At 53.1% G+C, this 20,386-nt stretch overlaps 7 protein-coding genes across 7 annotated transcripts; 3 read left to right on the top strand and 4 right to left on the bottom strand.

Moving 5' to 3' along the window:
- Positions 1–34: 34 nt before the first annotated feature.
- Positions 35–729, top strand: ATEG_01863 (adenine phosphoribosyltransferase APT1; the record flags this gene model as incomplete). The annotated part of the gene is made up of 2 exons (XM_001209228.1): positions 35–521; positions 575–729. 2 exons carry the CDS (start codon positions 35–37, stop codon positions 727–729), a joined length of 642 nt encoding a protein of 213 aa, XP_001209228.1.
- A 432-nt stretch (positions 730–1,161) lies between these two features.
- Positions 1,162–5,664, bottom strand: ATEG_01862 (uncharacterized protein; the record flags this gene model as incomplete). The annotated part of the gene is made up of 5 exons (XM_001209227.1): positions 1,162–1,966; positions 2,208–4,396; positions 4,457–5,022; positions 5,081–5,448; positions 5,534–5,664. The coding sequence occupies 5 exons, from the start codon at positions 5,662–5,664 to the stop codon at positions 1,162–1,164; spliced, it is 4,059 nt and encodes a 1,352-aa protein (XP_001209227.1).
- A 667-nt stretch (positions 5,665–6,331) lies between these two features.
- On the bottom strand, positions 6,332–7,044 carry ATEG_01861 (uncharacterized protein; the record flags this gene model as incomplete). Its single annotated transcript, XM_001209226.1, has 3 exons — positions 6,332–6,547; positions 6,607–6,911; positions 7,017–7,044. 3 exons carry the CDS (start codon positions 7,042–7,044, stop codon positions 6,332–6,334), a joined length of 549 nt encoding a protein of 182 aa, XP_001209226.1.
- Positions 7,045–8,712: 1,668 nt separating this feature from the next.
- Positions 8,713–10,026, bottom strand: ATEG_01860 (WD40 repeat domain-containing protein; the record flags this gene model as incomplete). Its single annotated transcript, XM_001209225.1, has 4 exons — positions 8,713–8,765; positions 8,819–9,574; positions 9,778–9,823; positions 9,880–10,026. The coding sequence occupies 4 exons, from the start codon at positions 10,024–10,026 to the stop codon at positions 8,713–8,715; spliced, it is 1,002 nt and encodes a 333-aa protein (XP_001209225.1).
- Positions 10,027–10,428: 402 nt separating this feature from the next.
- Positions 10,429–11,276, top strand: ATEG_01859 (TRAPP complex core subunit BET3; the record flags this gene model as incomplete). The annotated part of the gene is made up of 4 exons (XM_001209224.1): positions 10,429–10,466; positions 10,630–10,849; positions 10,904–11,095; positions 11,157–11,276. 4 exons carry the CDS (start codon positions 10,429–10,431, stop codon positions 11,274–11,276), a joined length of 570 nt encoding a protein of 189 aa, XP_001209224.1.
- Positions 11,277–14,048: 2,772 nt separating this feature from the next.
- On the top strand, positions 14,049–16,641 carry somA (putative cAMP-dependent protein kinase pathway protein (Som1); the record flags this gene model as incomplete). The annotated part of the gene is made up of 5 exons (XM_001209223.1): positions 14,049–14,537; positions 14,595–14,746; positions 14,839–16,099; positions 16,159–16,416; positions 16,471–16,641. 5 exons carry the CDS (start codon positions 14,049–14,051, stop codon positions 16,639–16,641), a joined length of 2,331 nt encoding a protein of 776 aa, XP_001209223.1.
- Positions 16,642–18,496: 1,855 nt separating this feature from the next.
- Positions 18,497–20,144, bottom strand: ATEG_01857 (uncharacterized protein; the record flags this gene model as incomplete). Its single annotated transcript, XM_001209222.1, has 4 exons — positions 18,497–19,020; positions 19,077–19,260; positions 19,477–19,778; positions 19,985–20,144. The coding sequence occupies 4 exons, from the start codon at positions 20,142–20,144 to the stop codon at positions 18,497–18,499; spliced, it is 1,170 nt and encodes a 389-aa protein (XP_001209222.1).
- Between the last annotated feature and the right edge of the window lie 242 nt (positions 20,145–20,386).

Raw genomic sequence — 20,386 nt, 5'->3', positions numbered from 1 at the left:
TCACTCCTGAACTTCTTCCCTTTCTCTCTTCACCATGTCCCAATCGATCCCCCCGTCGCAAACTCCTGATGCCGCCGCCCAAGTCGCCGGACAGTCCTCCTCCGCTGCCTCCCGCACCACCGAACTCGCCAGTCTTAAGGTAAGACTGCGTGGCGCCCTCCGTCAATTCCCCGATTTCCCGTCGCCCGGCATTCTCTTCGAGGATATCCTCCCCATCTTCGCCGACCCGACCCTCCACGAGGCCCTCCTGCGCTGTCTGGAGCTGCACCTCCTCGAATCCTACGGCGGCCAGAAGCCCGATGTCATCGTCGGCCTTGAGGCCCGCGGCTTCCTGATCGGCCCTAGCCTGGCCCTGCGCCTCGGCGCCAGCTTCGTGCCGGTGCGCAAGCAGGGCAAGCTACCCGGCCCATGTGAAACCCAAGCCTACGATAAGGAGTACGGCCAGGACTTTTTCCAGATGCAGGCCGACTCCATCAAGCCGGGCCAGAAGGTCATCGTTGTCGATGACATTATCGCCACCGGTGCGTTTGCCTCTAGGAATCGATTTAATATGCGCATGCTAATGGTAATGCAGGTGGCTCCGCCTACGCGGCCGGCCAGCTCATCAACAAGATGGGTGGCAACCTGATGGGCTTTGTCTTCATCCTCGAACTCGACTTCCTCAAGGGCCGGGATAAGCTCCCCGCCCCTGTCTACACGCTCCTCACGGGGCAGGAGAAGAAGGACTAAATGTGTATCTTGTTCTTTGCCTTTGTGCACTCGAAAAAGTATTTTCCTTTGTCGGGACGGATATGATGGCGGTTGTCGACTCCCCCCACCAAAAGCAAAAATGAAAAAAAGAAACAAAATCTCCGATCGGATCGATCGTCCCCGCCATCCCGCCGCGATGATTTGCATGTCGACCGGCCGTATTGCCAGCCGCCGGCCACATGGACAGGCGCTGCATCCGCGTCACGATCCGCACCACCGGATGAAACACCAGGGTGATTGGGTCGCCGGGGACAGACACAGACAAAAGTAGATAGCGATCGGGCAGCCATACTTACAATAATCAATGAAATAACGATAGACTAATGGACGCTTTATCCCAGTAACTGCATCTATGTATATCACCCTCATCTATATGCATGAATCTATCTACGCATGTACGAAGGAAGTACACTAATTCTCCAACGGAATCCACTTCCTCATCACCTCATCCGCCCACCCCTTCGGGAACCCTAACGTCTCCGCCTCGCGAATCGCCCGATTCATCCGCGGCACATACTCCTCCTTCGGCGGCGCCGAGCGCACCCGCAATTCGTCCACATACACCAACGTAGGCACCATTCCCTCTCCGGAGCTCCCCTCCCAGCGCACGCGCTGCGCCTCGTCAAGCCACTGCACCACCGTAGCAGGTACATACCACTTATTATAATCCCCACGACCCTGTTCGCGCGGGCGCACACTCCACGGAACCGGACAGTCGCGACTACCCGGGTCGACCAGCGGCGCCTCGTGATCGACGCCCTCGTACCCGTCCAGCAGCCGCTCGTCCGCCGCGTCCATCTCGTACAGCACGCCGAAGACGGCATCCTCAGCGCCGGACACAGGGACGGCGTCGCCGTCGCGCGCTTGGGGGCCGATGCGCAGGTGCGGCGGCGGGACGACGTTCGCGTAGCCCGGTTGGCAGATGAGCCAGCGCCAGTGGTCGAGGCGGGCGAGGGCGACGGGGCGCGCGGAGAGGTGCGGGTTCTGGGTGCAGCGGTGGCGCATTTGCGTGAAGGAGAGGTTGGAGCCGTAGGCGAAGTAGAGGGCGCGCGCGCGGGTGGTTGATGGCGAGGGGTCGATTAGGTCGGTGGTGGTGATGGTGATGGTGGTTTTGGCTGCTGCGGAGGTGTCTTGTGGATGCATGGTTGTTGAGTTACTCTGGGGTATTGTCTTGTGGGAGGTAGGTAGTTTTTGTTTCGGAGTAGGGAGCAGATGTCTGTGGACAGGTATAAAAGGCGAAACGTGACTAAGGAACGAGGGACAAAGTTGTTCTCCCCGCAACTCGGTTCCGCGCCGGGTTCCGTTCTTATTGGAAGAAGCCCCTCGTGGCGGCCTGGATTTTCACGGCCGTTCCGTGGTACGTGGTAGGTGGAAGGGTATTCCCGTCGTCTATCAGATGCTAGATATATACACAAATCGTTCACCGACTCAACTCTCAACCTCCTCAGATAACATACAAGTTGCTGATTGGAACGCCCTGCGACCGCACCGTATATCGTCGTTTGATTCCCACGCCCACTGCCCGTTGGAGCAACGCATACGTCTCGTCCCCGCCGCCCACCATGACCATGGGGATCAGGTGGCGTCGCGCGATGCCGCCGGCCGTCAGCTGGGGTTCGTCCAGATGGGGCCGGGCGAGATACGGCGCCGCACGGAGGGCCGCAAAACCCGGAGGCGCCGGGGAGGGTGTGTCGACACCGGCGGTCTGCTCGTCGGTCGGTTCCTCGTCGGACACCACGATGACCAGTTTCAGGGCGTGCCGCGATGGCGGGTACGCTGCGATGTTGCGGAGTTTCTGCGAGAAGTTGCACCCTCCGCGCTTGAGGACCAGCACCTGGTGGTTCTGTACGACCTCGCGCGGGATGCGGTCGTCGCAGAGGTCGTCTGCGAAGTAGATTGTAGACCACGCAAGGCGGTTCTTGGAGACGTCGCCCGTAACGGAGAAGGTGGTCGCGTCCTCCACCTCCGGCATCGGGCCGGATCCCAGTCCCGAGGCAGTAGATGCCGGCAGGGCGAGTCGTAGAGGCCGCGGTTTGCCCGAGGAACCCTGTATTTCGTCGCGCAATAGGGCCGAGAGCGACTGCATCACCGACGATAGGACGGTTCTCATGCCCGACGGTGAAGGGTCGACGGGGCCGAGCTTGTGATCGTCGGCGAGGTGTTTGGATCCGCGGACGAGCGGCTCTGCCGCAGTAGCCGATTCTTCAAGATCATCTGAATCATTTCCTCGACGGACGGTTTCTGGAAGTACGTCAATGACGAGGTCAACCATGGCGGAGTCGCGAATGCGCGTGAAGTTCGGATCGCTGGGGTCCAGGACATCAAATGTGATCTCCCGCGAGAGATATACCTTCTCATCTTTTCCAAGTGGCACGTTGTTGATCACCTGAACCCGGTATTCTTCGCCGTTGGATTGCTCAGACACGCCCTGCGACGGCACGTCTTGGATCATGCTCAGCCGCAGGCCTCCGATGGCCTTGACCAAAACCCCATCTCTCACGCGCTCCAGGGATCCAGAGCCCAGGACCATGCCGGGCAACGAGGGAAACGAGATGTCGAGCGTGGGACGAACGTTCATGGGGGAGCTGGTTGCATTGAAGGGTATCAATTCTGGCGGTAGCGTCCACGGGAAGAAGGTATAGTTTGTCGGCGACGACAGATCAGACACAGACACACTCGGATGATCTTTCGCATAGTCCAAAAGTGGCCCCTCCGCAGGGCCTCTGTTTGGCATCAGGTGCAAGCGAGCCAGGCTTGCGGCATGGAATACATCTGGCCGTGCAGCTGTCGAAGACAGGCCGAATGTTGGGGGTACCGGCGCTGTCTGACAGACAGACTCCCTGGCTGCCCCGAAGACAGGCGTTTGTTCGTTGCGTGGGGCCTCCGAGCCAAACGTACTCTTTGGGATGATCAACGGGTGACCTTCAGTAGAGAAGACAAACGGTTGGTCCATCTTGTTCAGGGGATGTTCCGGATGGTACAGCAGGAAGAGATACTTGGCAGTTTCACCGAGGAAAAAGCTCTCCATCCGGTCACTAAGCTCTCCGTTCCGCACGTCCTGAAGCCCAGCCCAGCCGCATTTGGTCCAACATCGCCGTTTAAGGTCCCGAAGCACCATCTCGCCGACATGCAAGTACCAGGGGTCTTTGGTGGCGCGGTATAGATAGTACGTTGATTCCACAAACTCAGGCCGACCACCATACCAGGCGAGTCCACCCTCGATATTCCCGGTAGCCACATTCCATCTCTCAGGAAGGCCGGAGAATCGGGTCCAAACCGCGGTCGTGAGCAAGTGGATCCCAATCGCCTCGTCCAATTCCCCTGCCAGGGTCAGGAGCCCTGGGTAAAAGGCGCTCAGGCTATCAATCCAGAAGGCCCTGGTGGCACCGGTGAAGATATCCCCTTGAATTAAATGCGGGTGTTGATAGCCCTCCCCTCGGTACAGATGGCGCTTTATTGAAGCGTGAGATTCCTCCCACACTTGCAAAAACGCTTCAGGGGAATGTTCGTATTCGCTGAGAGGAAGAAAATAGTCATCCAACGCACGCCAAGGACTCTCAGTGTCATATGGCGGCCTTTCCCCCGAGGAAAGCAGGACATACGACTTGAATGCGTATTCAAAAAAGCTATCAATTCCCGCGCCGATCTGATGGGTTTAAAGATCAGTCACAAACCCCAACTGTACTAGGTACTGCAGACAACCTACCCCGGTATAGGAGTGAACCCATCTGCCCGACTCTGCATCAATGCCAGAGCCAATCAATCCAATTTCACTCCGTCTGGACCAGACGGCCCAGAACGCCCTTTTGGCCAGCTCCTCGTACCGACCGTCTCCGGTCAGCCTACTCAGCACCGTAAATTCCAGAACTAAGCTGCCAGCGCCAGCGCTGCACGTCTCCGTTGTTTCTTGCAGCGAGGAGCGTCGAGGTTTCTGACAAGACGCGTGACTAGGGCCGTCACACGCTCTGGCGGTGTTTAGCGGGGAATTCGCATAGAAGGGGTGCCGTTGCACCCCGTATCGAAGGTTGACTCGCGGGTACGGAAGACCGGTGTCCGTGTAGAAAGCCGGTAAAAGGCGATTTGCCAGATCGGTAGCGAGACGGAGAAACTGTCCGTCGTAGACAAAGCCATTCTCCCACTCGATGCCATGGCTATCCTTAGGGAAGGACGTCTTGTCCCATGCTTTGGCAAACGCAGCCTCGGTCTCCGGAGGGCTGTATCCGGTAATTGGGAGATCTCCCACTGCGAAAAGGTGGGCGCTGAGTAGGCCCCCTGGCGACCGCAACTGTCAGAAGAAGCTGCATCCATAATTGGCTGGAGAGCACCCTACCTAGTCCTCTGATGACCGTTTCAAAGACTTGCACCTTGCTATCGATGTCGAAACCCCTTGCTCGCTCGCCCTGACCAGCAGGACCACTTGAGCCATCACCATACAGCCGCACAAAGTCCTTGATCCCATCTTGAAAGTGGCCCAATGCTCGACCGCCATCGTCGGCACTCGACAGGATCGCTAGCGACGACAGACTGTCAATCAGTGTCAGGGAGTAATTCCCCAACACGTCGTTCAGCTCGGCATGCGCGGGGTTCTCGCGGTCGCGGGACAAGGGGCGGCAGGATAGCGGGCGTAGTTCGTCTTCGGGATAAGCGTATTTGATGTAGTTTTCGAAACCATGGTAGAACATCTGCTCCGTTTCTTTCCTGTGTCAATCATGTCAGATAAGCCAGATGCACAACCACACCGTGCCATACGCGCCGCCCCCTTCCAATCACCTGGGTCCCTTACCTGAGGCCCTTAATTTGATCTGTCTTCATGCCCTGGGCCAGGGCGAGCCACAGCGAGAGAAACAAGACCCAGGACATCATCCATGTCGAGCGAAGGTCGCACATCTGTGAGTCCCAACATCCCGAGCGCATTACCAAAGAGGCAAGATGGCCGTAAGCGGCATGGAGCGGATGCAGAGTCGATCGATCGGGGAAGACTCTGGACTCTGTGGTAAGGTATGTAGGCGCGTCCGAGGATGAAAGGGTTGCTTGTCGGAGCGATGATGTCGCACGTGAGGGTCCCGCGGTGGCGGACCGAACGGCCAGATATACTTGTAGTAGGATCCCTCATTGGTAGTGCTACCCAGTACTAATCTGATGTTGACCTTATCACCAACACTGCGCTATCTCTATTATTTTATACTTGATTATATAAATCAGGAGGATTTTTCTTCATTAGCTAACTTATCCCGTGAAGAAAACTCGGCAAATGAACAAAGTACAGCAAAAGAGTACATAGTCAGCTCTACCAGCCACCCTCAAGTTATGGTGACCCGTTCTCATATTGTTGAGCTCCTTTCCCAATATTGGACATAATCCAAAGACCCAGGAAGAAAAATCGACGCTGTAAAACAGAATGCTATGCATAATCCGAGGATGCCCAAATAACTCCCGCTAAGCAACGCGCTCCAATGCAAGATTTACCGCAAACAAAATAAAAGAAGATATGGGGGAAAATGAGAGAGTGTGAGGAATATGCGGTCATCCTTCCAATGACCCCCGGGATATGGGTCAGCATGATCGCTGTCCCAGTGCACTTTCAACGGCGGCCTGATTCTTCAGGAACAGGCCATCGCGTGAATGACCTGGGCTGTGCTTCAACAGCATAGTCGATCCCATTGTCAGATGTGTAACTGGGAGGGCGTGGAGATGTAGGCTTGCTGCCCGAATCTTCTCCGATGCTATTGCTATGGGGAGCTGAGCGGGATGTACTTTCATCCACACGTTGCCAGTAGAGTAGATCAGGATTGATGCGCTAAGGGCATAGAGTCAGTAAACCACCGTCCTGTGAGGCAAGTTGTCAGAGCTACATACCACAGTGCTTCTCCATAGCCCATACGCCGGAGGAGGCGCCGTAACCTTTTCCCGAACCTCGCCGTTACCCCCTGTCATCATCTCTTCGTCGGCAATAAAAGTAACAGGGATAGGCCGCTCCGGTTGAGCATAGCCATTGGGGCCTGCGCGACTGGGAATGCGATTTGTAGCGGGTCCGCGCAAGACGGCCAGGGAGAAACGGATCAGAGAATGACACCAGACGATCGAGAGGATGAGAATCATGAATATCAAAAGAATGTGGAGTTCTTCTTCCAGAGGTGAGCCGGAGATTGCAAATGCCAAGTCTGGCTTCCAGTCAGTCGTGACGGAAATTCAACGGAATGGTATATCGCCTTACAGAGACCCAAAACGAGGATGAGAAAGATTGTCGATATGATCAGGGTGATTACCCTTCGCCTGACCTGTCTTTCCTTCCATATCGCTTGCCACGATCGACGCCTATAGTTCCCCCAAACGTGTGCTGTATCGCCCCGGCGGTTGTGCGGTCCCGAAGCTGATTCTGGGTTGATTGGGACGTATGTCCTGCGCGAAGCATGAGTACCTGCGGCAGTGTCTATCGTCGGATGATGCGAAGACTCGTTATTTGGATTGGCGCTGAGCAAAGTACCGATCAGCGTGCGGGAGGGATTGGAATGTGCCAATCGAGGGCGAGACAGCAGAGCTGATACCATGTTGTAGACTTGGCTGTCAGTCAATGACAGTCATTTGGACAGTCGGTCAATGTAAACAAGATGACCAGCTTGTTTATTCTAGCGACTGAGATATAAACAGAGCGATTCAATGAGCTGTTCCCAAAGCGGCGTTATCGATCGTTGTGAGGTATGGGCACTATATACGGCCCGCTTCCGCATTCGTACGGCGCCGACACAAACTACCTGAAACGAACAGTCTCCTCATATGAGCTTAGAAAATTATCCAAGGAGGATTTTCTGATGGATTGCAATCGGGATGATCGTCAACACCTGGTGTTCATCGTGAGGATTGGAGTTGCAGCGACAGCGTCGGCGAGATAACAAGGCGGAGAGGACGATGTGAGAAACGGATGTTTCAGGATGGTCGGACAGACAAGGATTGAGAACCAGCGGAGAAAGAATGAGGGTGTTAGTTAGACAATATGCGAGATTACGGTGGAATGATAGGGTTGAAAGAAAGGAGGGTGTCCTCGTCCCCGGAGGAGTTAAAAAGGAGGAGAATCATCATCCGCCAAGGCCGTGAAAGGCACCTGTGACTTGGAATAAATATAGGTACTCCGTACTACCCAAGTAGTTAGTTAGTGGATGCAATCGCAGACCGGCCTCATTTAAGGCTTGAAGCTACCCCTGGATGACCCACCTGGACTAGGTACCGTTCTGTACTAGGCAGGCATGTGGCTAAAGAATCGGCAGTTCTTCTTTCGACAGTCTCTTCTGAAGTATGTCTTTGAAGTTGACTAGCAGAGCTGAGGTTCTACAAAAACCCTTTATGTTCCTTGGATCTACAACGCAGCGTTATCTCAGGCATGCGTCTCACGGATGTCCCTGGATATCTCCTTCAGCTGATGTTTCGGAGCTGCAGCCGAAACCCTTTGCTGGACCAATCACCACCGGTGCTGACGTCTCCAAGATCCATCCATACGAACTACGTACCTGCGACGGAGTATGATCGGAGTACTCCTATTTTTACTTTATCAAGTCCCCTGGAGCACCAGTGCGAGTCTACCAAATGCTTATAGCTATTACCACGACAGCTGACAGAGAATAGTAATGTCGAGACAGTAGGTGTCTTATTATATGGTACCTAGGTAGCGCCCAGGCTCTCGTAGTAAAGTAACAGGCCTTCGCCCAAAGAGCAAAACTCTCATAATCACTAACATCATCGACACTTCCTTCCATAATATTTGTTTTTGACGTGCCCTGACGGCGAGCTACACCCACGATGCTAGCTCACCGGACTGATCGCAGCGCTGACAAGCGCCTCTTTCGGGACGGTAATAGCACCCCAAGCTCTTGAGCCGTAAGCCCCGAATCTCCAGTTTATAGGCCAAACCTTGCCGTCTCAGTGTAGGACATTCTGCGTGATCGTGCAAACTACTCCAAGCCAGTTTCATCATTTACCCAATTCACCAAGCATCAACGTCCGATCGGAAGACCCAGAAACAACTGCACACCCAGCGTTAGTTTGAAACATCTGAAGACGAGAGACATCAACTTACTGATAGGCTCATTGTTTGGCGAAAACCGAACATCATTGACCGTGCCCTTGTGCCCAGGAAGCTTATACAAGAGCTTTCCAGTCTTCGAATCCCATACAACAACACTCCGATCACCACTTCCAGCGGCAATTTTATCACCACTCGGGTCCCAGCTGGCGCGGATCAGGTTCTTCTCCAGACCGACAGGGGCGCCATCAAACGTGCGGATATGCCGGTTTGCCGGGGCAAATGGTCGGATGTCCCACGTGCGCACCGTCGAATCATGCGAGTTCGACAACAGTGTCTGAGAATCCGGCGAGATCTGAAGTGATGTGATGGTGTCCGTGTGGCCGAGCATGGAATAGGTCACGGCTTTCTTCCGCAGATCCCACACGTGGATGGTGTTGTCAATGCCGCCGCTGTAAATCTCGTTTCCGGCCTCCGACAGAGCCACCGCGGTAATGGGTAGTTCGGTTTCCAAATACTCGATCGCGTCTTTTTGTCGGGGATCCCAGATGCCGATGCAGCCGTCGTCGCTCGCGCTGACCAGAAGCTCCTGGCCGCGTTTGCTGATGTCAAGACAGTTGATGATCTCCTCGTGGCCCACGTGCCGCCGTATCCGTTGTCCGGTCTCTAAATCCCAGCTCGCAAGTGTCATGTCGGCCGAAGCGGAAAATATCGTCCGCGAATCGCGCGACCACTGCAGGTCAAGCACTGCTCCTCGGTGGCCGGAGAGGATGCCATAGTTTTCACATTGTCCGTATGTGTTCCATAGCACTAGGTAGAGTTCCAACAGTCAGTTTTATTGCAGGCGCGAACGGATGAGTTTGAGGTGCAACCCACAGATAGACTGATCCATTGAACCGGATGCGATGTGCTGTGCGGTGGGATCGAATCTTACGCAGAAAACTTCGCCCGAGTGTCCTGCAGCCGGTATATTAGCACAAAGCATCGCCTGTGTACCCAGAAAAATGCCTTACCGTTGAGTTCCATAATCGGAGCTTCAAGTCCACTGGTGCGGGGGATCTGGCATAGTCGTTAGTGCTCGGTGTCGTCGCTTGTTGGTGCACTGGGTGACGTACAGCCTGTACAAGAGCTCCATTTTGGGACGACGATCCTTTCACCAGAGCGGTGTCATCGTTCAGACCAGCGTCAGACTTCTTCCGTTTTACGACGAGCTGGCTAGATGACCCGAAGGCCTCTTGAGCAGGTCGCTTCTCTCCGGACATGATTGTGCGAGTATTTGCCGAGGACGTAGGACGAGGAGTCAAGAGATGTTGGGTCAAACGAGAGAGAATGATGATAGGCGCTGGTGGTATAGAATTACAATTGAGCGTTAGACGTGTTTCGTTAACGCGAGAGGCAGCGCGGCGCAAGTCTTTCCTTCTGGCGGGTGGTTCTTTTGCAGCAGCAGATGGTTGAACTTCGGGACTGGTTTAGCCGCGTTAGACGCCTGACCTTCGGTCCACCAGCGAGCTCCGCGCTCCGTCCCCCGACGCTCCACCACCTCGGCGGGGGAATGTGCAATTGTCCACTTTGCAAACAGGACTCACATCACTGCTTAGATTTTGCTTAAGTGAACTGTTTTCTAGCATCGTTCACTTCATATCGATTTTACAGTTGACCCAAACATGTCGTCTACAACGAAGGCGTCCAGAATTGGAGAAGAGTAAGTTGTTTGATGCGATACTTGACTGAAGATAGCCTGCTGACAGCGGTCCCCTCTAGATTATGGAAGTCAGTAAGCTGAGTGCTGCGGTTTCGTCCCACCGTTGAGCCGACCGCCGCGATTCAAGTTTCATCGGCCACTGACACGTATTACGATAATCCAGGACGAGGGTCGACAAGGTTAATGCGGAATTGGTGACGTTGACATACGGAACGATTGTCGCGCAACTGTGTCAAGACTATGACTCAAATTATCAAGAAGTGAACAAGCAGTTGGATAAGATGGGATACAATATCGGCATGCGCCTCATCGAGGACTTTCTGGCAAAGTCGGGGGTAGGGCGATGCGCCAATTTCCGGGAAACGGCCGACATGATCGCCAAGGTGAGTTTAATATTCCGTTTGCATTCCGAGATCTGTTAAATGACTAGTGTTCAGGTCGGATTCAAGGTTTTCCTCAACGTCTCCCCGACCGTAACAAACTGGACGAGCGATAACAACCAGTTTTCCCTGATATTCGACGAGAATCCACTGGCGGACTTTGTTGAACTTCCGGATGACGGGAGAGCACAGGATGAGCTGTGGTTCTCGAATATCCTCTGCGGCGTGTTGCGAGGTGCATTGGAGATGGTATGGCTATCCTGGATCCGTGTCGGAGCTCAATTTCCCGATGGTCCTAACTATCTCTTAGGTGCAAATGCAGGTTGAGGCGCACTTTGTCAGCGATGTGTTGCGCGGGGACGATACGACAGAGATGAGGGTGTCCCTGGTGAGGTATATCGAGGATGAAATGCCACCCGAGGAAGAGTAAATAGGCTAGTTCACGTGTTAGACAACGCGGTGTCTGGAGTTCTGGGTTCTATCTCTTTGTTTGTTTCATACTGACTGATGGAATCCCATCAGAATCCATGTGGAGCTGTGCGCAAGGTACCTGCCTAGGTAGCGTACTATTACATTGCTTATACTTGAATCTATCCAATGGTCGTATAGAAATGCTGCTGGCCAATGATTGAACTAGGGATTCAACGCACTGGACAGTCTATCGGGATATTCATAGTTATAGTTTGGTCATTTGCATGAGTACGCTGTTTGATACAGGGGTTTAGAGTTGTATAGCGCATTGACTCCCTGAGATTGCATCAACCGAGCTTGGCACTCATACCTGTAGATAAGATTCCGTTGAATGATGAAACTATCGCTTCTACATAACCATTGGCTATATTCTTTGACCAACTGAGAGTTTATACTGATTGTCACAGTCCTCAGACGATAAATGGAAGCGGTGTGTTTCTGCCAATATTAAGTGGATGAAATATGTTGTTCGAAGTGGGCCGCTAGTACCAGGAGACTGGATAGGTAGACTGAAGGATCGCGGATATATCCAGAGCTGGATGGATGGACGCGTCGAATTCGATTGATAATGATCCCGATGCGCGAATCGATACAGGGAATGCTGGGCAATGGCTATTATTCGACGTGGTTTGAAACCCTCCATATACGGAGTAAAGGCGGGATGATCGCCGATATCGAACTCTAACTAACTATTGTATAGGGACTTAGTCATGGAACTATGGCAGCCACCGATTGAGAAGATCCATCTCTGTCCTTATGGCGCCATGATCCGGGATGTCTGCGAGGTGGGTTGATATGTAGTCGAGTGTCTTGATTGTGTATGTAGGTACCGGGCTGTCAGCCCTGTTCGATCGTGAATGAAGAGTATGACGAGATGGTTGTCTACGGAGAGATAGGACGGAAGAATGGCCTTGATCCAGTCTGGGGAACGGCGCGATAGATCTACGAAGGGAAAATCCAATCCGCCCAGAGGGGACTCCACGTGACGCGCCATACCCAAACCGATGAGCCTGTGCTGGGAAGTACGCGCTCTGGCTGTGATGGATCAACCGCTCCCTCACCGTGAGGAAGTTATTTTGATTTTCAATAGACTGACGAGTTCTCCTTTTCCTCTTCTCTATTTCTTTCGACAATAAGTAGAGAGTTGTTGCTTGACGTTACTATATTTTCTTTTCGACCTGTTGAATCGTCCCACTACTCGATCCGTCCCGAATTCAGCCCTTCGTTTGGAACCATATCGCACATCGGGACCACCAGAAGAAGATTGCGTGGCAGTTGAGAATCGCAAATTCTCCTTCCTTCACCGGTAGGTTTTGGACTACTTCTGGACAACCGTGTGCATGGTATCACTTGAATCATGCCTGTTGATCATGATATTTCCTAGAAGGTCAAGGTAGTAGTCTGATATCGCCTTACCACGTCTACATTACGAGGTATTACTCCGATGCCCTGCCTCTTTTTTTTTTTTTTCTTCTTGTTCTTCTTTCCCTCCCTTCGACTCGTAACACCTGAAATTATTTTGATTCTTTTTTTTTGATCTTTTACTACATGAAACATAACGCCCTTTCCAACTGATGTCTCGCCTGCAAGTCACGCACTAAGAATCTCTCCAGACAGCCCCATCTCATCTACACGGAGAAGATTCCGCGATACGGGCCGGTACAGGCGGTGTAATCTTTCGGTATCGCAACTGCATGCTGAGAAATACGCTCAGGGGTGGCATCTCCCAGCCCTTCCGGACAGGATAATCCGAGCCGAACAAGCGACGGCGGGAGAAGGAAGAAAGATTGAGCAGAGCGAAGTGAGAAAGACAGCGAAAGAGTCTCCAGGCACCGCGCCTGATAATCCACACACCCTCTCTGATCCACCACCACCGCGACCTTGTCCTAACCTTCGCCTCCCAACCCCCTCCCTCTCTTCCTCCACCTCCATCGATCTTCACCACCCCCCCGAGTCGGCTTGATAGACTCATTCGGTGACAAGGGGTTTCTTTTCTTTTTCTTCTTTTCTTTTCGCCTCTTCACTTTCGAACTTCTTCTCCGCTTCTTTTTCCCTTGTGGCGTGGTCCTGCCTACTCCCCGTAACACCACTTCTCCCTCCTCTCCCCCGTCGGGTCGTCGTCTCCCTAAAACGCCGTTCCCGTCTTCTTCTTGTCGCCCGCCCACATCCCCGGTTGATCCTACCGCGCATTTCCTCCCGGCTGGATCCTCCGTCCGATCTATACTTCATCCTTCTCCTATCCTTTTATCCTCCCCCGTCCGATCAAACTGGTGGCGATCGGCCGTCGTGGCTTCTACCCGCGCCGTGGAAAAAGGGACAGAATCTTCGGTGATCTTTCGCGTTTGTTCCTAAGTGTACCACCACCCTGGTCTCTCCCCTGCGACGGATCATTGCAACGCTGGGGTCTCGTCTTTCCCTCCGATCCGGTTGATACATATACTCGTGTACTTCAGCCGCCGATTTCGCCGAACCCTTCTCTCTTGCCTGGGTGGCGATCGCGCATTTGTCCCTAACACTGCCGGGTTGGAAGATTCGGCCTCTCCCGGCTTGATTCCCCTCACCTCTTAACACTCGTTCTTCAAACTGATCCGCCACGCGCGCCTCGCCTTCTCTTGTGGTGAGTTACTCGCCGCGAGACGGTGAACGCGCGTTGAAGCCTTTTGCACTTCGAACGCCTTCATCGAGGACAATCAACCGGTGACGGTGGCCGAGCCCCCTGTCGACTCCCACCATGAACCAGATGAATGTCGCTGGCATGAACCCCGGGGCCGGGGGCCCCGTGGGTGCGGTTCCCATGATCAATAACGGTTCGACGGCTCCTCGTAACGACAGCAACGTGAACAATCTCCCCGATGGGATGATCAACTACCTCAACACCTACATCTATGACTATTTCTTGAAGCGCGGCTACCACGATTCTGCCCGTGCTCTGATCAAGGACGAGTCGATCAAAATAAGCACGGAACCTCCCATCAAGACGAGCCCGGGGCATCGTCGCGACGGAGATATGAACGGGGTTGACGGAGATGCGATGATGACGGATGGTAAGGATGGCGAGCCAGTGAAGATCCCGGATGATCTCCCACGCCCAAGCCTTCCGAGTGAAAGTCCGCAATCATCTTTCCTCCTCGATTGGTTCAGCCTTTTCTGGGAGTTCTTCTGGGCGCAGCGCAGAAAGGGAAATAACAATGACGTGAAGCAATATCTTCAGCATACTCAGGTACGTCTCGTATGACCATGTTCTAACCTTGTGTACACGTCTAATGGGTCTTGCTAGAATATGATGCGCCTCCGAGAACAACAGCACAGTCAACTCTTACGACAGCCACCCATGATGCCAGCGCAAATGCGGCAGCTTAACATGAGAGGAAATGCAATGGTTCCTCCCAACCTTCAGAAGAGTGTGCTGCAGAACAATACCTCTGGCCTGTATGCTTTCCCTCAGCCCCCGCCTTTCCTGTCCCTAAGCTCTCGCACTCGTGGCCATGAGCGAACGTCATGATGCTGATACAAAAGCATAGCTCTCAACAACAAATCGCCCAACTCCAGAAGAACCAACAGTTGCACATGATGCAGATGCAAAGAGATCAGTCCGAGATGGACATGAATGGTCACCGTCCCCAGTCCCCTGCGTCTGCCGAGAACGCCCCTTCCCCATCCAAGCGGCCCCGTCTGGAAGGCGGACCGATGAACGGACAACAGTTAGCGCCTAACGGACGTGGTCAAGCACAGGGAATGCCCGGTCAACCGAATCCGCAGGCCCTTTTTATGCAGAATGGGGGTCTCAACCCACGAGGAATGAACCCGGCCCAACTTCAGGCTTTCCAGCAGGGCCCGGGCGCGCAGCAGAAATCAATCCAGGTATATGCTCAAAATTTAGCTCTTCACCACTCTCGCTCAGCAATGAATAACCAGGGCATGCCGAATGGCATTATGAATCCCGGTGTGATGCCAAACCAGACGGATCTGATGCCCATGCCAGAAGGTCAGGGTATGTACCCGATGAACGGTGACTACTATGGCGCGAATGGTCAAATGGCCCAGGTTCGGGCTGGGATGCAGACGCCTGGCAATCAGGGAAACCATGCTCTTCAGGATTATCAGATGCAGCTTATGTTGCTGGAACAGCAGAATAAGCGACGTTTGATGATGGCTCGCCAAGAGCAGGATAGCATGGCTCGTCCTGACGGCCAGCCCCCAATGCCTGGGCAGCAGCAGTTGCCGCCAGGCACCTCTCCCCAAGGCAGCAGGGCGGGCGCCTCTCCGAACCCCAACGATCAGATGAAAAGGGGTACACCGAAGATGCCGCAGACCGGTCTTCCAGGCTCTCCGAATCCTGGCGATGTCGCTCAAGGTCGTGGATCTCCGGCTTCCATGAATTTCAACAGCGCCCAGATGCCACCCGACATGACGAACCCATTCTTCGCCGCTCCGAACGGTATGCGACCCCCGAGCTCGAACCCGGCATTTACCACCGGTCCGCCGATGGGCCAGCAAATTCCTGCAGGTGCCCAGATGCCGAATCGCGCTTGGCAGCCGCAGCAGGGCGCTCAGGGCCAACCTATGCCCCCACAGCAGTCCCCTGCGGCGCAGCCGGCCACGGGAACTCCCCAGGAACGCAACCAAATGCCGCCGCCCCAGGCTCCTCCCGCTGCTGGGCCTAATTCCGGACGCACGCAGCCGCCGTCTCCTCAGACCGGAGCCGCTGCCCCTCCCACACCCCAGCAATCCAACAAGGCCGCACCCAAGGGGAAGAAAGACACGAAGGACACTAATCGGAAGGTACGTGATCCCAGATCCCATCATGCATCTTTGATAGTCTTTATTGAACGCGATTCTAGCGGCCGAAGAAGGCAGCTGGCCCTGCAGCGGCTGCAGCTGCCTCGAATACTGCCGCGACCCCCTCGTCCGAGGCTGAGCATGCGACGACGCCATCGACGCCGATCACGCCTCAGCATCCGAACTCGTTCAACAAGCCGGGGCCCAATACCACGACGAGTGCGCCCCAGCAACCCACATCGGCGCCTGCCGCACCGACGCTGGTGCAGCCGCCGCCACCCGACCAGAACCAGCCGTTCAATGACCTTAGCATGCCAGACGTATGTTTTTCAATTCTATGCAATGAGCTCAAACTGGCACTAACAGAGCTGTAGGCGTCTGCTTTCAACCTGGACTTCAGCGCCCTGGAGAATCCGGACATTCTGGAGAACTTCGACTTCGATACCTTTCTCAACACTGACGCGGATACGGCGGGGTTTGGGTTTGATCCCAACATGCCATATCCTGGGGACGGCGTTGAGACTGGTGCCGGAGAAGGTCTGTGAACGAGTCATAACGGATAATCAGTTCCTATCTCTCATATACCCTTCATTGTTTTTGTATATTTTCCGACCATTTCTTTGTGTTAACGGTTTCTCAATTCTCTCTTTCCTGAATCGTTGTTCTTTTTCTTTTTTCTTCTGTCTTGACTGTTTGACACGATTGGATATGTGCCCGAGAAACTGGCGTTGGGGTATCCATTGTTGCATATCCCTTCTTTCCTACCACACCCTGCGAGTTGTCCCGTTCTGAGATGGAATTTGCCTTGCCATCCGAGTTGAATTTTTGTGTCTATGCCCTTCGATTCATCTCTGATCCTTATTATCCCTTACTACTTTGGTTAATTTCTTGTCTGTTAGCTTCCAAGGGCCTAACTCGAGTGATACTGTCTCTAGCGTTAGCGGTCTAATATTCTTCGAATCCGGGAATCCATCCTCGATGGGTCCTTGTGCTTCAATCCGTCTCTCTCGATAACCACCTCGTTCTCCCTGATCCTTAATCTTTTTCATTTTCTTTTGTCTTTTGCTTCTTTATTCTCAGCTTTTCCGTGTGGCGTTATTGCGAGGCATTCATCCTTTCTCTTGACTTCTCTCAGGGGATTGGAATGGATTATGAATTCAGAAATTATTTCCCTTCCGTTGGTCTGCTTCGTTTGTCGGCCGTGTGGGCTGGACATACAAAAACTTTCCATCACTGATGTATCTATATGTATGGACGGGATGAATGATATATCTTGCTTCTGCGTGGGGTTTGTTAATACAACCTGATTCATTGCTGTTGTTCATGATCTGCTGCCCGCACTCAGGACTACGTAGAGGCAAGTAGATATCGTTCATGTGACGTATGTATAATCTCCTATTGGCTCAACCATTGGTCGGGACTGTTCAGCGCTCTGCAGCTTCCATGATGGAGTTATCGAAAAACACGATATGCAGGGGGCAAATGACTTGATATTGGTGCGTTTCGAGTATGGTCGTGTCGATCTCGCTCTATGATATCCACAAGCTCCCGTTGACGTGTGATATCTTATGGAAAATAAAGGTTGAATGACAAATTTAGAGTGTATTGTCTCCTTTGCGCAGAAGGACTAACACATTCATCATTCGTTGTCTACAGGTCGTTGCCAATTTTCCATCCCCGAGAAGGGTATTACACACAACCAGAACACAAAACGCAGTCCAGAAAGAAGAAGCAAGAACACAAAGGCATCCACAGGTGTTTCAATCCACAATACGCCTTGTAGAGCCCGCGAACACAAGCTCAAACTCTTGGTCCTTATACACGCACAAACATGAATCAATGCAGGACTGTCATCACTGGCATCACTGGCGTCCTTCTTTTGAGAACTTGCATCAAAAAAACCAACGCCCAATGCCCACTCCATTTTCAAGTCAATCCACAACTTCTTCTCGCATGTGTCCACCACTGATCGCGTCTGGATCGCCGCCGAGCGTTTTCCTGCTCGAGGGCAGTATCTTCATCTACGACCCGAAGGAGATACGCCACGACATGTTCAGAACAGGACTCAGTCACAAGCTCCTTCGTCCCAGAGACTCGACTTAGACAACCAATAGCACCAGCACGGGTGAAAAAAGGGTCATTGTGAAAGTATGCCGCTGCATTGTAGATGCCTTCATTCTCAACAAGTCGCCCATCGATCCGCTCCACCTTGATTTCTGGAGGTTGTAGATCGAGCATCTGGCAGGCCCCTGAGATAAAACAGTCAGGAATAGGGCTAATGGATACGAAGAAGGCAGGGTCACTGGTAAGAAGGAGGATAGAGAGTTACATACTTGTCAGTTTCTCAGTGTACGTTTTGAGTTGTCCAATCTGGTCTCTGATCTGATGGCCATTGAACTTCTATCTCGACGGCTCTTGTTCGACTGGCACTTCGATGGCAGGGAGCCGACTCTGTGACAGGGGTAAGAGATTTGAATTTGTGGGCTTGGGCTCTGTGTTCGCTTCGGGCAGTGTCGCACGATTTTTGCGTTTGCGCTTTTTCGGCTTTCGGCTGGAGCTGACGTCGGTTTCCGGAGTACAACTATGCTGGAGGGAACGGGCCCTCCCAGAAACCGAGACGGGTCGGATCTTGTCGTATCCAGTTGGTGGTAGAGGGCGCTTGGGGATTTGAGCAAGCAAATCCTCCTGTCCGTTTGCTAGAGTATATGGTCCGAAGGTAGCAGAGTCATCCCCGTTCCCGAACACTAGCAACGCATGCAGAACTTTGTGAGCGGCCGAGTTTTCGGCGTCACTTTTATCTGCATAATGCCGAACCGGCCCAGAGTATGTCGCCCCCTGCGTCTCGATCTCGAAGCAATAGCCATCGCTCCCATGAAGGCATTTGGTATAAATGGGGAGTGGGAGGCCGTTCTGAACGCAGTAGTCTGTTGTAGGATTAACAAAAGAAACGCACGCCTATACATTGACCAGTGATACTTACCACGTAACAACGCTACCCAATTCCAAGTATCATCAAACCAATGGGCGGCTGGCTCACTGGGAACGGCCCAATGCTGGTGTTCGATAGACAGTCTTTTGAGAGCTTCACGACAAACCCAAACCTTGGCTTCCATCTGAGATGTGTAGGTGCGTGGCGCAACAATTGTGTGACCATAAATGGTCAGCTTTACTCCCCATAGATCCGTTAGTCTTGTGCAACTATACTGGTATCGGGGGAGTAGAAGTGTCTGAATCGCGAGCACTCCAAAATAGAGGAGAACTTGGTTCTCTCCAAGCAAGTCTAGATCTAGCGATCCAAGGTACTGCCGCCAAATAAAACCAGTCAATATGAAACCTGGTACAAGGCGCTGAAGGAAACTTCACCATTCGGAGTGACATACCTGGCCTTGAGCACGGAAAGGATTGAGAGGGGCTAACGAGGGAAGAGATTCCATCAACTCTCCGTCTTCCAAAGAGTCTGAATCTTGCTTGATTTGAATGCCATGGTCACTTTCCGGTTCGCTCTTCATGAGGATGTCACGTTCTGTTTTGATTCGGGGGACTGGTTCAACCTCAGGTGAGGGACCTACACTTTCCTGCTCTCCGCTGCGATGCTGAATCGGAGAGCAGGAAAGCGGCGCGTTCTGTCCCACTCCCCCCTGTATCTGACGCTTCGAGGAGGTGGGATCCGCGGTCGGAGGGTCTATAATACGGTTATTATCAAAGGACGATGACCGCCGACGTGCATATAAAGGGTATTCTCACTTTGCGTAGGTAGAGAAGGTTCTGGTTGTTCCAACGATTCAGGTCTTATGGAAAGCGTGGCCTCAGAATCAGGGGGAGAACTGAAAGGCAAGGAAAGTGTACGAAATGCAGCCAGGTTCCCAAAAGCCGACATATGAGACCAACGTGAGAAGCCCGCCTGCGGGCTTCCAGATTCCTTCAGGTATTGCATATGAGGGAGAGAGGAATCACTCTTGGGGGTTGTGAGCGTTTGGGAACTAGGTCCCTTCTCGGAGCCCAGGGACGAAGAGAGGAAGGATCTGTGTCCAAAGACCTGAGGATCCATTGAGAGTAACTATGTGGATCAAAGAGATAGAGAAGTGGCGGTGAGGAGAAGAAGATGGACAGAGAGAGAGAGAGAGAGAGAGAGAGAGAGAGAGAGAGAGAGAGAGAGATGAAGGAGGGTGGAAAGACGTGAGAGTAGAAAGGAAAGGAGAGAAGAGGCAGTCAGAGTCAGGTGGAACAGTACACACAGAGGGAAGCCACACAGAGCTTTCCCAACTAAGGACAGCAATGCCTACATCTTAT

The sequence above is a fragment of the Aspergillus terreus genome, genomic scaffold (genome assembly GCF_000149615.1).
Source record: "Aspergillus terreus NIH2624 scaffold_2 genomic scaffold, whole genome shotgun sequence".
In the NCBI taxonomy this organism is placed as follows: Eukaryota; Fungi; Ascomycota; class Eurotiomycetes; order Eurotiales; family Aspergillaceae; genus Aspergillus; species Aspergillus terreus.
The sequence above is the reverse complement of the archived record's forward strand: the minus strand, read 5'-3'. Positions and strand labels throughout refer to the sequence as shown.